This window comes from Dreissena polymorpha, chromosome 6, assembly GCF_020536995.1.
Source record: "Dreissena polymorpha isolate Duluth1 chromosome 6, UMN_Dpol_1.0, whole genome shotgun sequence".
Lineage (NCBI taxonomy): Eukaryota > Metazoa > Mollusca > Bivalvia > Myida > Dreissenidae > Dreissena > Dreissena polymorpha.
In genome coordinates, this window is record NC_068360.1 from 20,748,936 (window position 1) to 20,766,963 (window position 18,028).

The 18,028-nt window shown below is 34.7% G+C and overlaps 2 protein-coding genes across 5 annotated transcripts in view; one reads left to right on the forward strand and one right to left on the reverse strand.

The window, feature by feature from the left end:
- Positions 1-18,028, forward strand: part of LOC127835099 (uncharacterized) — a 327,076-nt gene that overhangs the window by 184,986 nt on the left and 124,062 nt on the right. The window contains exons 29-31 of the mRNA XM_052361362.1: positions 1,806-2,022; positions 2,132-2,495; positions 12,488-12,933. Of these exons, the coding sequence (XP_052217322.1) occupies positions 1,806-2,022; positions 2,132-2,236 (322 nt within the window). The 3' untranslated portion in view covers positions 2,237-2,495; positions 12,488-12,933. The remainder of the gene's footprint in view (positions 1-1,805; positions 2,023-2,131; positions 2,496-12,487; positions 12,934-18,028) is intronic.
- Positions 4,425-18,028, reverse strand: part of LOC127835101 (uncharacterized) — a 169,575-nt gene continuing 155,971 nt past the window's right edge. For 2 of the 4 annotated variants that reach the window (XM_052361367.1, XM_052361370.1), the window contains one exon: positions 17,571-17,876. Coding sequence is in view for 2 of the 4 variants with exons in the window: in XM_052361369.1 (XP_052217329.1) it covers positions 4,934-5,793; positions 7,854-8,742 (1,749 nt within the window). In the remaining 2 variants the exon portion in view is untranslated. Of the gene's footprint in view, positions 5,794-7,853; positions 9,027-17,570; positions 17,877-18,028 lie in introns of those variants that run through there. The other 2 variants (XM_052361369.1, XM_052361368.1) reach the window with 2 other exon arrangements.

Genomic DNA, 18,028 nt, shown 5'->3' on the forward strand with positions numbered 1-18,028 from the left:
GCAGGCAAAGTTAGATAACTCTGGCATTCATTTTGACAGAATTATGTGCCCTTTTTATACTTAGAAAATTGACAATTTTGGTTAAGTTTTGTGTTTAGGTCCATTTTATTCCTTAAGCATCAAAGCTATTGCTTTCATACTTGCAACACTTACTAACTATCATAAGGGGACTGTGCAGGCAAAGTAATGGCACATAATTCTGTCAAAATGCAAGCCAGAATTATCTAACTTTGCCTGCCCAGTCCCCTCATGATAGTAAGTAAGTGTACCAAGTTTGAATGAAATAGCATGGATACTTTATGAGAAAAGTGTACCTAAACGCAAAACTTAACTCGACGCCGACGCCAAGGTGATGACAATAGCTCATAAACATTTTTCAAAAAAATAGATGAGCTAAAAATGCAATTTATATGAACATAACAGCAAATCTTTTAAAGCTATTACAATCACCTATCACTAAAGTTATACAAGACCAAACACACACCATATTACCATCATAATACATGCACGGAATATTATACTTTTTTCAATGATCAAAATGAAATTTATGATAGTTATCTTAATAAATGAGCATAATTATATATGCATTTTTTGTATAATTACCAGTTATTAAAATGCAATTGAAAGAACCAGCATCATAATAAATGACACCAAATTATGATGAAAACAATTATCTCTATATTTATGTTTTTGCTAAACTTTTGTTTGTATTTAATTACACATATCAACAAAAATACAAAATGTACAATTTTATAATAGATCAGAATATATTTGCAACAATATACACACATACAACGAAAGCCATATAATAATTGACTCTGTTAAATAAATTCATTGTGTAGAAGCAGACATGACTGGCTTCAGTCTAAAAGGTCATATAATGAGAAAACACAATACAGGGGCTGGACATTTGTAATTTCTATTTTTTAAATTAAGAATAAATATTACTATTAAGATACCATAAACAGTTATTTACTTTGGATGGCATTCATAATGGGTTAAGTTGGATTGCAAGTGTAACGGAAAATAAAACAAAATGTGTGCTCAACAACAGTACAATAATTGAAATACATGCAAACATATATTTTATTTACCATATAGCATAACTCTGATCTAGATTGGAAAGGTTTGAGTGAAGGTCTATGATGTGAAAATAAGAAAATAAAATAGACCACTCTAAAACTTGATAACAATAGGAATCGTACCGTCCATCAGTCAGTCCAGTTGTCCTTCTGTCTATTCTAAAGCTAATCTGCATTTTATGCAAAACACCAAAAAATAAATATAATCGCCTAGTATGTTGAGACAGTTTGACGCATAAAAGAACAACATAAATTTACGATTCTTTATAGATCAAGGTAATTCCTTGGGGTCAAAAGCAGCAATACAACTTTTTATTATCCGAAAAGGGCCAGTCTATTCTCTTGCTTTAACATGCATTCAAAAAATTTGAAACAGTTTTGCTCAAACGTAATTCTATATTACAATATGTGTCAGTCATAAAAAGACATTGCTGCCATAAACGTCAATACCATACTTACTTGAATGTCAAATTCATTGTAAGAATGATATTTTCTGCTCTCATATTTCCTAACAATTTAAAGACTTCAAAATAAGTAACACAATTAACCACTATAAAATGTTGTTGTGTCAAGCACAATCACAAACGTGCAACCTTAAAGCCGAGGTCATAGTAAGAAGTGGAAGGTCAAAGTACAGCAATTAGTTTCATAACTGTCTCACAATTTTCACAAAGCAGTATGTATGGTATTTATAACCTTATGAACATCCAGAAATGTTTCCAGACCAAATCATCAGGTTGTCCCACGTGAACTAAGAGTGAACACGAGTGATTGGCTAATGGACGACGTACAGCATGTGAGTGTGGCGGCACGCAAGATACTCCTACGTAAGGTGGATATGGAAATGAGGAAGGCGGGGCTTATCAGGGACCATCCACGCACCATTAAACGAATCATGCTGTCAGACAAAGTGGAAAATTACAAGATACTTGATAAAACAGTAAGTTTAATTTGTGTTTTTTCCCCGGAAAAATGTATGTATAATTTCACTCAGTGCATGCCATTTACAAAAGGCTTGATAACTGTTTCTTACATGTTTTTTTTCTCAGGTCACAGAGAGAGCCTTGCTGGACAAGGAAGCGGTGATGCAGAGACGGGCTGCAAGTCGAGCTGAGACTGCCAGCTCCAAAATAGACGAGGACGATAAATTCTAGTGATCTTGTTGCCTTAGTGATATCATATGAAATGCGATTCCTGTTCTATGGAGCCTGATACCATAGTGTTGTCATTTTAAATGTGCTTCCTCTAGTGACATTCACGCATATTGAATTCATTAGGACCATGATCAGACTTAGGTGACCTTGTTGTCATAGTGATGTCATTTAGAATGGGGTCTGGCTTTAATCACGCTGTTACCATAGTGATATTTTAGGGACATTGTTTCCACGTCAATGTCATCGAGATGGTGATTAGGTATTGGAAATGGACTATGATTCCGGATTAAGGGACCATGTTTCCACAGAAACGATATTGAGGTCGTGGTTTAGTTTTAAGGGACCTTGTTTTCATAGTGATAACATCGAGTCTATGATTCAGTTTTTATGACATTGACATAAACACAAACAATGGGGGAGAGCTGATTTTATGTATTGTGATGTGTTTAAGGACAAAATAACTCCAAAAAGACAATATTTTGTAAAATCTGGTGCGTCTATGTCGTATTAAGCAAAACAGCTTAATCTGTTCATGATGTTTAATGTCCCCCAGTCTATACTGGTGGACATATTGTTTTTGCCCTGTCTGTTTGTTGGTTTGTTTGTTTGCGTCAAACTTTAACATTGGCCATAACTTTTGCAATATTGAAGATAGAAACTTAATATTTGGCATGCATGTGTATATCATGCAGCTGCACATTTTGAGTAGTGAAAGGTCAAGGTCATCCTTCAAGGTCAAAGGTCAAATATATGGGGGGACATAGTGTTTCACAAACACATCTTGTTTCGTATTGTTTTTATATTGTTATGTGTACTTACGAAACAAAAGTATACTATTTTGTTTTATTTGAATTGATTTAGTTGCTATAAATGATGTGGAAATGCTAAACAATAAATGAACAATGTTCATTAATGTGATATCAACGTTTGTTGTATTATGTTAAATATTATTCTTTCGTCATAAAAAACGAAATGTAAAACCAATGGTTGCGCATGGATCCATTACAATTTATTATTGCATAACTCGCCAACTATAATATTGTGTACATATTATATAATTAAGTATTTGAGACGTGTTCTGTGAAAAGGGGTTTTAATGCATGTGCGTAAAGTGTCGTCCCAGATGAGCCTGTGCAGTCCACACAGGCTAAAAAAAGACGACACTTTCCGCATAAACTTGATTTTTGCTAAAAAGAGACTTTCTTTCAACGACAAATATCATTAAAGCCGAAAGTGTCCTCCCTTATTAGCCTGTGAGGACTGCACAGGATAATCGGAGAAAACAGTTTACACACACGCATTATACCCCCTTTTCACAGAGCATGGCCCATTTGCTTAAAAGCATGGTGGAATATAATTTCGTGAAACGTCATTCAAACGATGGGGCAATGTTCATGGACATAATTTACACTATGTAGAACTTAATTATAGCCTTTATTTAGACGAATCTCAAAATTAATATTTCAGAATTTTCTAATTAGATCACTCACATGCATTTGTTGTGCTTGGAAATGAACTAATTTTAACAAGGAAGACAAAAATGTAATATAAAATGGGCTAACAATGTTATGTCATGTAAAGACGATACTGTAAAAAAGTTAGGCAATAATGTACAACATTTATCAGACATTTAAAATGAATTCCCTATTTTTTGAAGTAGTGCATGGAATATAAATAAGTTGTCATACTGGACACCCAAACAATAGCACATAAAATGCATAGTGAGTTGAGTAATACTTTAAAAAGTAAGGGATTCATTTAATTTAACAATATAAATACAATGAATAGTTGATATCTAATAAAAATGTTTTACACTATGATCGTGAGTAATAATGCGTTGATCCAAACAAGCTCTGTTTTCAAAGGTTAAAACCGTTTAAATGAATTATTGAAGCTTGGTCAATACGTATGTTAGTTATTGACATTTTGTTTTACAATACACATATGTATTATCCCGTTTAGTGTCAAAACCGTTCGTGTCCACTATGTATAAAGCAAAGAAGCACAAATAGTATGACGTATTTGAAAGAATCCAAAGTAGACATGCACATAAATATTTGTGTTAATAGAATATATACGCATACATGTGAACTACGTTAAGGGGCAAAATGAAACGATTCAATCAAACATTTGAGTTATATCCATGACTTAATAGTATGTATTTCATTTAAATAAATAAATAGTGGATACATTTTTAGGTGATTCACATTTTTGTACTTAAGTTAGTAAAATATCGAAATTCAGTTGTAGTTACGATAAAGATATACCTTTGGTAACTAAAAATAAAAGTTAAGCATAATTTATACAATAATTTATTATAATTCCGTAATTTTGCCTGACGTCTAGCCGATGATGGTCAAATTGTTGAAATGTTAAAACAATGCGTGAGCAAACAGCTAAATTCAAATCAGCAATTCAGCACAATGTGTGCATTTCTACATGGCATTTAAATATTATATTGTGTAAATGGCACGTTATTCTTCAAAATAATTATATGTCTACATTCCTTTTGTTAACGACTCTATTATGAATAATTCTGTCACTATTACTATTATTAGTACACACTTATTAAAATTATTTACATCAATGTATTTGTAACCGTCCTTTGATCAAACACATACTTCAACAAACCGTCAACTGCTGATCAATGATGAAGTTCAATGACCACATAGATAGCAGCTGATCTGTGATCACATTCTAGTTATTGAGTGTGGGTAGTATTTTATATAGCTGAAGTTTTCTGTCACCAATAACGCAGTTGGACACCGCCAGCCTAGTCTTATCCCTAGACACACATATGCTGCGAGGGAACTTCATATCCACGGGGTATGTACACAGGAAGTCACCATCTGCAGTCAGTTGCACAACGGAGTTCATATTTTCGCTGCACACCATGACCGTATCACCTGGTCCAACACAAGCACCACTTGGTACCTGTATGTTCCCATTAGTAACTGCTCTAGACGTGCCATTCACGGTGTCGTACACGTACACTGTGTGAGCTCGCCTGTCAATCAGCACTAACGTGTTCTTGGACTGAACATACGTACTAAAACTATCACCTAATTTATAAGTCTTCTTTGGAAACTCCACTTGCTGAAAGTCAGTCTCAACTCCGTCCACAGATATCATTCTAACATTACAGATATCATCGATCGTACTCACGACCATTTGTGTTGGCGTCTTGCAGCATATAGATAAGAATGTCGATGTTTTAATTTGCCTAGTCAGACTGATGACATTGTCTGAACTCACTGATAAAAAAAGTAAACATTCAGAACCTGACACTACTATTTCACTATTAGACACAACTGCTACAGCGTGTGGCGATGGCCTGAACCTGTATGGTGTTCCGAGTCTCCTCAGCCCCTCGTTCAGTATCATACATTTCTTGTTATTGTTATCCAAAGCTACCAGTCTTCCGTCCGGCAGGAAATCTAGTCCAGAGATCAAAGGTTCGCCTTTATTATCTTCAGACTTTGTTAGATTCAATGAAACGATCAGCTCCAGGGTGACTGGCCTCGACTGGGATAGTGAACTGATGGAACTGGGATTTCCTGAATACAAAGTACAATATGGACTCACTATTTCCCTTTTAATTATATTAGTAACACGTAGGGTAAGTCAATGTACGTCGCGCTTTAATTTCATGAGCTAATCACACTATTATCATAAATAGTGAATGTGGTTTTGCAAGGATGTAGCTGACATTTCGATTGAATAGTGTTCGCATGTAAATCTACTGGTGTCGTGATGATGTATGGTAACAGCATTTAATCATGCCATTCAATAATAATATGCAAGATGTAGTTATTTTTCATACTTAGAAGACTAATCGGCTTAAATGTGACAGGTGCGAAAATCCAATAATTTAGCGTTTGCATCAAGACTATCAGGTAAGTGTTTAATGAATAGAAGCTTATTTTGCGAGCAATCGACCAATGGAAACGGGATTCTTGACATATATATACATTAAGATAATATCAATGCTTTATGAACTGGATCAATTTGTAACAAAATAACACTTTACGCTTGATGAAATGTATACTTGAGTCTATTGAATTTATACTTTATAAGTAGTTTGCACGTGATCACAAAGTCGTTTTACTATTCACTTATGTATATTAATTCGTTAATGTATTTCACGAATATCCATGGACAGTGTTGCTTGAGTTACAATGTAGCATTAATTCGTTAATATATTTCACGAATATCCATGGACAGTGTTGCTTGAGTTACAATGTAGCATTAATTCGTTAATATATTTCACGAATATCCATGGACAGTGTTGCTTGAGTTACAATGTAGCATTAACTCGTTAATATAGTTCACGAATATCCATGGACAGTGTTGCTTGAGTTACAATGTAGCATTAATTCGTTAATGTATTTCACGAATATCCATGGACAGTGTGGCTTAAGTTACAATGTAGCATGTTGTATTTCATGAATATCCATGGACAGTGTTGCTTACGTTACAATGTAGCATGTTGTATTTCCCGAATATCCGTGGACAGTGTTGCTTAAGTTACAATGTAGCATGTTGTATTTCACGAATATCCATGGACAGTGTTGCTTAAGTTACAATATAGCATGTTGTATTTCATGAATATCCATGGACAGTGTTGCTTAAGTTACAATGTAGCATGTTGTATTTCCCGAATATCCGTGGACAGTGTTGCTTAAGTTACAATATAGCATGTGCATTCAGCTCGCCGTAAAAGACGACATATTCTCGGCGAGGGCACCAATGCCTCATCCAAGACGACGGTTGGTTTGATAAGCTTTGTGTTTATAAAATAATGCTACCATTTGCAAGAAAATACTTTTTTATATAAATATGCCAAATTCAAGAGTTATTATATACTATCCGAGAGAATGCGAGTACAGCTCGAAACGTGCATTAGTGAGGTAGTTTTTTTTAAGTTTATGTTGCTTTCTCTAAACAATAAAGCCATTTGTATAGAATCGATATTTGTTTAAGAAGTTCGTAGTTGTATTATAACAGATTCAACACACTGATGTGTTTGGGGGTAGATACGCACCGTTCCACGCGATTTCAGTTGTTTCCCGACGCCGCCGTATCAACATATTCAGTTAAAGTTGCAAAATAATCAGACCATACTGATTTACTCTCGGCACACATATATTGCTAGTTAGATTCAGATACATAGCAACATGCATTCATCCACACACATAAGTACACGGAATTATAAAATATACGTGCAGATGGTTTATTTACATTACCTACCGTGTCCTGTTTATACGGGTTTGACATATAACCGGATGAGACATAGTAATAACTACAAGTACAGTGTGTTAGGATTAAATGCGTGTTGAGCATGAATTACTAACTTTTTTACTTTCATTTATGTAGGTCAGCCGCGCAAAATTTAATAAGTATAATTCACAGTATAGTGTAATACTCGATGGAAGGATCACACAACATCAAAAAAGTTCTTATAAAATCTAAAAAAAAACTGTTTTTATAATAAAAAATTAATAGGTTAATATTGTAACTTCATCGTTACTATGCTTTACAAAAAACAGCCTGTGTATTACATAATTTTACGTGGTTATAATAACGTATACTTAGTATTAATTTTTAAAATGAATACCTCTTCGTTCCAAATTCACTTTCATAAATTTCGTTCCCATTTCAAGAATCGACGACAGCTCTCCCGTATACGCCAATGTCACTTTTGATGAAACTTGCGTCTTTCGTTGTTCGTTTATTTTAGATTCGATCATTTTATTTTTCTTCTCAACCTGTTTCGATAATATAAACATTTGCTGAGGTGTACCGTGGTCTGCAATAGACGAGCACATTGACAATAATTGATTTATTTCTTCCATAACTTTTGAAGTGACAGATTGCATCATACTAAGTCTCTTCACCTCTTCACTCTTTAAAGTGTTTGCTTCGGTAAGCAATTCACGTTTCGCATCGTCAAAGAGTTTTATCAGACGATCTTTCATTTCGTCGATATCTTTCGATACGTTCGCAACTGATGCATTCAAGTCGTCTTCTGACTGCTTAAATTCGGCAACAATAGCGTCAGCATCGGATTTCAATTTAAACAAGGACTTTTTCAATCCGTGTAGCTGTAGTCCTTTCTGTCCGGAAATGCTAGCTATTTCATCCAATTTTTCACACTTTCGGTGTTCGATAACACATGTAGTGCAGCAGAGCTTACAATGATCTTCACAGTAAAACTCGAATCCCTTACCGTGCTGCGAACATTTGTCCATTTCTTTCATGTTCACTACCACAGTAGACGATTCCTTGTCCTGAATACTGATCACACCATGCTTCCCTCCTTTATAAATGATGTGTGGATGTCTGCAAGTTTCACACAAATACTCGTTGCAATCCTTGCACAAAACAGTAGCTGTTTTCGCTATGTTGGCTTTCATACATGGTTCGCAAGATTGTGTAATGGCACACTCTCCAAAAAAGTCGCTTGCTTTGCCTCGGTTTGATTCCTGTAGTCCGCCTGTCGCCATTATAATTTGTTTCAAACTATGTCTACTTTCGATTTTAAAAATCAAGATTTATCAAAACTGCAGACATCTATACTGTATACACAGTCATTAAATTACGCAGAAATTGTTCCCATCGACTGACAGTACATAATACTAGATCTTAACTTGTGGTAAGAACAAAACACCTTGTGCACTTTGAGACAAGTGTTCTTTTTAAAAACTCCGTCCGCACTAAGAAGTCGATATCAAACTATCGATAAGCCCGAACATGTCATCATAAATGCGCGTTTGTAGTCTGTCGTGTAACTCCGGATTACAAGTTATGAAACATTAACCGTTTTAAGGTTTACTTGTCTTATCATGTTACGTGTAACTATTTATAGTGTTAAACTTCAATATGTTCCGTTTTTTGACTGCCAGGTACAATAATCTTCCCGTTGTTAATTTCACTTTTTTTTATTAAGATAATTTATTGATTATAATGAACCTAAATTTATAACCTATTTTCAAAATATAAAAGAAAATGATACTACTTTTCATAAAATAATATTTAAAAAAAAGAAAAAAATTGGTAGGATTTCCTTGTGATGACAGAGATCGTATGTGAGAGCAAGGAACGACAACTCTGCGTGGATATTTGTTTGTTCACTGAATCCATTCAACGACGAACATTTGTATACGATAATAAATACATTGTATCAATATAAAGAGCTAAACCTCGTTATTTCGAACTCGCTTAATTCGATGTTGACATTTATTACAGACTTTATCCCATATTCTCTAATAAGAAATATATACATTAATCACGAGGTTTTAACTCGAAGTTTTGCTTATTATTAAGGAGTTATCTGTACCATCATGGTTTCTTGTAATGTAGTTATCTGTAACATGGAAGTGTTGAACTACACATGTGTCATACCTTCAAACATCGCAACACTTCAACACAAACAACTAGTTTGTCATATCTTTCAAACGCCTTTGTCGAAGTTAAACCAATGTATGCCCAATAAAATTGAATTTATTGTACCTGCTCACTTTGAGTACTACTACACAGATTTGTATTCACATGTTTTTTTAAATTCTATAAATGGATTATCCGATACTTCTTACTATTGATCTCTTGAAGTCATTTTTGCACTCCCATCGATTTTAGATAACAATGTAAAGCTGTATTTTAAGTATGGACGAGAAATAAATTCCTGTTATACATTCATTGCGAGTTGTAAAACGAATTTAACGTTTAGTTTGTTATCCAATCCAAATAAAACATTGCTTAATATGATATTTTGTTATGTGAGTGCTGGTTTTCTAACAAGAAGTTAGTATTGTAATGTGCGTTTGTTGACTATTTTGATAGTTATTATATTGTTAGTTGATTACAATATCACACTCACCCAATGAATCTGCTGTAGACTCAGGTTCTATGGTGGTTGTGTATTGCTGATCGACATTCATCATCAGCATCCCCCTCTGTCGTCAATTTTTCGCCCCTGAACCATGGACATCTCGTTAGGGCGGGGCCACCGTAGCTTCGGTGGTGTGAATGTCGATAGCTCTACTTCTTCCAAGCTGCATCATCACGCCTCAGCAACAACCAGCTGGACTACCGGTCTGCAGCTTGGCCTAGTTTCTGGATAGTTTGCCGTCCATCCCTACCAGTAGACCCGACTGCTAACATCATTCAGCACACGGATTGTGCACAGAAACCTCTAGCGCCTACGTCTTTGGTTAAAAACAAAGTACATCAACCTCTTTTTTGCAAGCTTCTCGCAGCTCTGTATACTTGGACTTTTTCCTCTAGTAGGCCTCCTCGCATCTGGTTCGCATTTAAGCCGATTAGTCTTCTAAGTATGAAAAATAACTACATCTTGCATATTATTATTGAATGGCATGATTAAATGCTGTTACCATACATCATCACGACACCAGTAGATTTACATGCGAACACTATTCAATCGAAATGTCAGCTACATCCTTGCAAAACCACATTCACTATTCATAAAAATAGTGTGTTAAGCTCATGAAATTAAAGCGCGTCGTACGTTGACTTACCCCCGAAAGCCATATAATAATGGACTCTGTTTAAAATTCATGGTGTAGAAGCAGACATGACTGGCTCCAGTCTAAAAGGTCATATAATGACAAAGAGAAAACACAATACAGGGGGTGGACATTCGTAATTTTCATTATTTGAATTAAGAATAAATATTACTATTAAGATACCATAAACAGTTATTTACTTTGGATGGCATTCATAATGGGTTAAGTTGAATCGCAAGTGTCACGGAAAATAATACAAAATGTGTGCCCAAAAACAGTACAATAAATTAAAATACATGCAAACATATATTTTTATTTACCATATAGCATAACTCTGATTTAGCTTGGAAAGGTTTGAGTGAAGGTCAATGATGTGAAAATAAGAAAATAAAATAGACCACTCTAAAACTTGATAACAATAGAAATCGTACTGTCCATCAGTCAGTCCAGTTGTCCTTCTGTCTATTCTAAAGCTAATCTTCATTTTATGCAAAACACCAAAAAATAAATATAATCGCCTAGTATGTTCAGACAGTTTGACGCATAAATAAACAACATAAATGTACGAACCTTTATAGATCAAGGTAATTCCTTGGGGTCAAAAGTAACAATACAACTCTTTATTATCCGAAAAGGGCCAGTCTATTCTCTTGCTTTAACATGCATTCAACAAATTTAAAACAGTTTTGCTCAAACGTAATTCTATATTACAATATGTGTCAGGCATAAAAATACATTGCTGCCATAAACGTCAATACCATACTTACTTAAATGTCAAATTCATTGTCAGAATGATGTTTTCTGCTCTCATATTTCCTAACAATTTAAAGACTTCAAAATAAGTAACACAATTAACCACTATAAAATGTTATGTCGAGCACAATCACAAACGTGCAACCTTAAAGCCGAGGTCATAGTAAGAAGTGGAAGGTCAAAGTACAGCAATTAGTTTCAAAACTGTCTCACATATTTCACAAAGCAGTATGTTGGGTATTAATAACCTTATGAACATCCAGAAATGTTTCCAGACCAAATCATCAGATTGTTCCACGTGAACTAAGAGTGAACACGAGTGATTGGCTGATGGACGGCGTACAGCACGTGAGTGTGGCGGCACGCAAGATACTCCTACGTAAGGTGGATATGGAAATGAGGAAGGCGGGGCTTATCACGGACCATCCAAGCACCATTAAACGATCCATGATGTCAGACAAGGTGGAAAATTACAAGATTCTGGAAAAAACAGTAAGTTTAATTTGTGTATTTTTCCCGGAAAAATGTATGTATAATTTCACTCTGTGCATGCCGTTTACAAAAGGCTTGATAACTGTTCCTAAAAACATGTTTATCTTTTTTCCCAGGTCACAATGAGAGCCTTGCTGGACAAGGAAGCGGTGATGCAGAGACGGGCTGGCAGTCGAGCTGAGACTGCCAGCTCAAAAAATAGACGAGGACGATAAATTCTAGTGATCTTGTTGCCTTAGTGATATCATATGAAATGCGATTCCTGTTCTATGGAGCCTGATACCATAGTGTTGTCATTTTAAGTGTGCTTCTTCTAGTGATATTCTCACATATTGATTTCATTAGGACCATGATCAGGCTTTAGTGACCTTGTTGTCATCGTGATATCATTTAGACTAGGGTCTGGCTTTAATCACGCCGTTACCATAGTGATATTTTAGGGACATTGTTTCAACGTCAATGTCATCGAGACGGTGATTAGGTATTGGAAATGGACTATGATTCCGGATTTAGGGACCATGTTTCCACATAAACGATATTGAGGTCGTGGTTTAGTTTTAAGGGACCTTGTTTCCATCGAGTCTGTGATTCAGTTTTTATGACATTGTCATAAACACAAACAATGGAGGAGAGCTTATTTTATGTATTGTGCTGTGTTTAAGGACACAATAACTAAAAAAAGACAATATTTTGTAAAATCTGGTGCGTCTATGTCGTATTAAGCAAAACAGCTTAATCTGTTTATGATCTTTTAATGTCCCCCAGTCTATACTGGTGGACATATTGTTTTTGCCCTGTCTGTTTGTTGGTTTGTTTGTTTGCGTCAAACTTTAACATTGGCCATAACTTTTGCAATATTGAAGATAGCAATTTGATATTTGGCATGCATTTGTATCTCATGCAGCTGCACATTTTGAGTGGTGAAAGGTCATGGTCATCATTCAAGGTCAAAGGTCAAATATATGGGGGGACATAGTGTTTCACAAACACATCTTGTTTCGTATTGTTTTTTTTATTGTTATGGGTACTTACGAAACAAAAGTATACTATTTTGTTTTATTTGAATTGATTTAGTTGCTATAAATGATGTGGAAATGCTAAACAATAATTGAACAATGTTCATTAATGTGATATCAACGTTTGTTGTATTATGTTAAATATTATTCTTTCCTCATAAAAAAAACTAAATGTAAAACCAATGATTGCACATGGATCCATTACAATTTATTATTGCATAACTCGCCAACCATTATATTGTGTACATATTACATAATTAAGTATTTGAGCCGTGTTCTGTGAAAAGGGGTTTTAATGCATGTGCGTAAAGTGTCGTCCCAGATGAGCATGTGCAGTCCACACAGGCTAATAAAGGACGACACTTTCCGCCTAAACATGATTTTTGCTAAGAAGAGACTTTCTTTGAACGACAAATATCATTAAAGCGGAAAGTGTCCTCCCTTATTAGCCTGTGCGGACTACACAGGATAATCTGGGACAACACTTTACACACATGCAATATACCCCCTTGTCACAGAGCACGGCCCATTTGCTTAAAAGCATGGTGGAATATAATTTCGTGAAACGTCATTCAAACGATGGGGCAATGTTCATGGAAATAATTTAAACTATGTAGTACTTAATTATAGCATTGATTTAGACGAATCTCAAAATTAATATTTCAGATTTTTCTCATAGATCACTCACATGCATTTGTTGTGCTTGGAAATGAACTCATTTTAACAAGGAAGAAAAAGATGTAATATAAAACGGGCTAACAATGTTATGTAGTTTCGATTTTTGATATATTAGAGTAATCCCATAAGCTAAAACATTACGCAAATGTCATGTAAAGACGATACTGTAAAAAAGTAAGGCAATAATGTACAACATTTATCAGACATTTCAAATGAATTCCCTATTTTTTAAGTAGTGCATGGAATATAAATAAGTTTTCATATTTGACACCCAAACAATAGCACATAAAATGCATAGTGAGTTGAGTAATACTTTAAAAAGTAAGGGATTCATTTAATTTAACAATATAAATACAATGAATAGTTGATATCTAATAAACATGTTTTTCACTATGATCGTAAGTAATGATGCGTTGACCCAAACAAGCTCTGTTTTCAAAGGTTAAAACCGTTTAAATGAATTATTGAAGCTTGGTCAATACGTATGTAAGGTATTGACATTTTGTTTTGCAAGACACATACCTAGTATCCCCACTGCGGGGAATCACGTGGTTTTATTTTGATATGGAACACGGAAAATGGCGGCGTCATTGTCTCGGTTAGAGTAACTTTTTTGCTTCCCGTACTTAAATTCGAGATATTAGCTTGAAATGATGTAGCCTATCATATGCGGAATCGAAATCCGCGTCTAATGATATCTTACTTTTATAAATTAACTACCTACTTTTCTCATATACCCTTTGAATTTATTTCAAAGTAAATTATTTAAAATGATAGTTTTCACGGAATAAAGACATTGTGTCATATATTTCATAAAATTAACATAGGTCATACCATATTATTGCATGAGAAATTTGAGAAACATAATTTGGAATATGTATGATATTCTGGACGGCTTACCACTTAATATGTAAATATATAAACGCGTAAATAAAAAATGATATGTTTCACGGAATACAATGTGTATGATATGTTTCACGTAACAATTGTTAAAGAGCTAGGCAAATATTTATTTTCAGACTTTGGTTGTGTCGAATTTGCGGCAAGGCTTTTCAAAGCGCCTCAGGGTTAAGAGATCATGAAAGAAAACATACGGAGGTAGCGCCATAAAATGTTGTGGACGGATTTTCTATAACAAAGCTAATTTAACAAGACACAGGTAGGGTATTTAAGCACAGATGACTATCCCCCCCCCCACCAATTATATTTTATAACTGTGTATAGCCGATTATTCCGACACATTGCAACCAAAATTATTTCGAAATCAGTAAAATATTTACGTTGCCATTATTGTAATGGCTGATGATGGCTCTTAATAAATGCACATACACATTGACAACGTACGGAATGTATACTCCATTGGTACGAAGCATTTTCGAAATAAAAAACCAAAATCACCAGGTTTATTCAATTGTGTTTTGTCATTTATGATCAAAAAACGTTTGGCATATTTAGATGGATCGATTTCATGCCGGGACATGAGTTTCAAGACAATACTCAAACTTCGTTGCACCGTTTTTAGTGGCGGATGTGACAAATTGCGTATCTTCTAGAATGACAAATGTTTAAAAGCATTCGCATTGGATCAAGTTAAATCTACTATTTTTTGCTTCATGAAACGTCAAATCACCCGATAAAATATGAAATACTTGACCAGTTGTTTAATGGTTACACAGCAATGTTTTGTATTGAACTACAGAAATGTGAGGCACCAAAGTCTAACGTGTAGATCTTTTGTTTTTTCTTGTATGTTTTCTTATGCACACTGGTCTTTTCTTTCATATAGGTGGCAGCACATAACGAAACTAAAGATTTTGCGTGCGAGACATGTGGGAGGTCATTCGCAATAATGGCAGACATAAGAACGTACATGACACATCATCAAGAAGCGACGTTTAAATGTGACACATGCGGACATCAAATAAATAGGAGAGACCAATATGATGATCACCTGGAATTGCATCTTGGAACCAAGAATCATGTATGCAAATGCGGAAAGACATACACTCGCAAGCTTAATTTGTATAAGCATCCGAAATGCAAACATGATAAAAAGGGAATACTAATGCAGTTGCAAGTAATAATACGCCATCAGCTTAAGAAACTGCAACAAATTTTGACCCAATGTATAGTAAGTGATTCATGTAAATTGATCGTATAGATGCAATTTGTACACAGCCATATCGTGATGATTATCCTCAGGGAGAGTGATACGCTTTTGTTTATTATTTTAGTTTTTGAAGGTGATTATGGTGATTTTGTTGTGCTATGTTCTCATGATTTACACTGTGATTTAATTTAATTATCTGTGATATTGCTGATTAGTGAACACATAAACGCAAATACATGTTTCCTATTATTGTTTTAAAATAAATAAAGCAAAATAGCGTTTTGTTATTGTACACTCATTTAGAAACAGCAATTTATAAGACATCCAAATTACGGCGGCAGTTTACATTTGAATAGCTTAACTTAGCCCACACCCTTTTGAACGTATAGAATTTAATCTTGCATATTGAGTACTTGACAATGTTACAAAATTCGTTTGTATGCAACAACATATATAATAACATACCAGCATTAAATTGAAAATCTGTTCACCATTTGGATGAATATTTACAACACACTTCTTAGACATCAGTCGATATGCTGCATCGGCGGCTATGTCTCAAACTCTATAGCATGTGATAATAACTTAAACAACGCTTATATAAGACGTAGGAATGACAAACAATATGTGAATAAATTGTACCCTGATTTTGAATAGTTTTAACTTTTAATTTGTAAAGCAAACTGCCGTTTTTGAAAATTGTCAGATCAAAATTATTTCTTCTGCCATGCTGTCTTTTATTTTCGTTAATTAATGCCCATCTTGTCAGATGGCAGGATTTCTTCGCGCGTTTCACAACGTAAACCGAAGGACCCGAGCTGTAAAGACGTCATTATGGAAGACATTGTGCCCATCTTCTTTCTTCCCCTTTGATCTTTTTTCGTACACAGTCAAAACAGGTGTGCCTTCTACGCAGATTCTGCATTAACCTGGTGGCGCAAATACGATTTCCTCGGACTCTTCTGCAAGGTTGTAGAAGTGCGAGCGGCTTGTGCGGTAGGAGAGACGTCTGCGAAAATTAAGCATAATACGCACATTTAGCACAATGCACTAAGGTTAGATATTCCATTATTAAGATAAAACTTCAGTTAATTGAAGAGAGTGTCGCGGTTAATTTATGTGGTAGAATTTACGCCATTTTCAAAACATGGTCGATCATACGTAGCACGGCTGCCAGTTAACCTAACCGCACTTTGTCCTGGGCTTTACCGGTACTAAGTGCGAAAACATATACTATTAACTGAGAAAATATCCGACGTTTTATTTTTCGCCTTTAGACAATACGTGAAACATATCATACAATTAACGTGAAACATATCATAAATTTGTATTCCGTTAAACATATCATTTTTGTTTTTTGATTTATTATGCAGAAACTGCGATGTTTTCAGACTCTCAGACAATTTGTTTGTAATGTAAAGAAGACCTGGTATATATTTAAAAAGAAAAGGATTTGCGGAATGTCGATATTTATCATATTTGTGAAGAATTCATTTAAATCCGTGAAAACTATCACTGCCATGCATTCGCATGTGTACAAATTCAAAGGGTAAGCGAGAAAATTACTCAGTAACACATGAAATGTAAGGTACCATTACACGCGGAATTCGATTCCGCATATGATAGGCTACATCTTAGCAAATTAAAATCAAACATTTAGGTACAAGAAGAAAAAATAATACTCTTACCGAGACAATGACGCCGCCATTTTCCGTGTTCCATATCAAAATAAAACCACGTGATTCCCCGCAGTGATCCCGTTTAGTGTCAAAACCGTTCGTGTCCACTACGTGAAAAGCAAAGAAGCACAAATAGTATGACGTAGAGATGCACATAAATATTTGTGTTAAAAGAACATATACGCGTGCATACAGTAACATATTGTGAACTACGTTCAGGGGCAAAAAGAAACGATTCAATCAAACATTTGAGTTATATCCATGACTTGATAGTATGTATTTCATTTAAATAAATAAATAAAGTGGATACATTTTTGGGTGATTCACATTTTTGTACTTAAGTTAGTAAAATATCGAAATTCAGTTGTAGTTACGATAAAGATATACCTTTGGTAACTCAAAATAAGCATCATCTATACAATCATTTATTATAATACCGTAATTTTGCCTGACGTCTAGCCGATGATGGTCAAATAGTTGAAATGTTAACACAATACGCGAACAAACAGCTAAATTCAAATCAGCAATTCAGCACAATG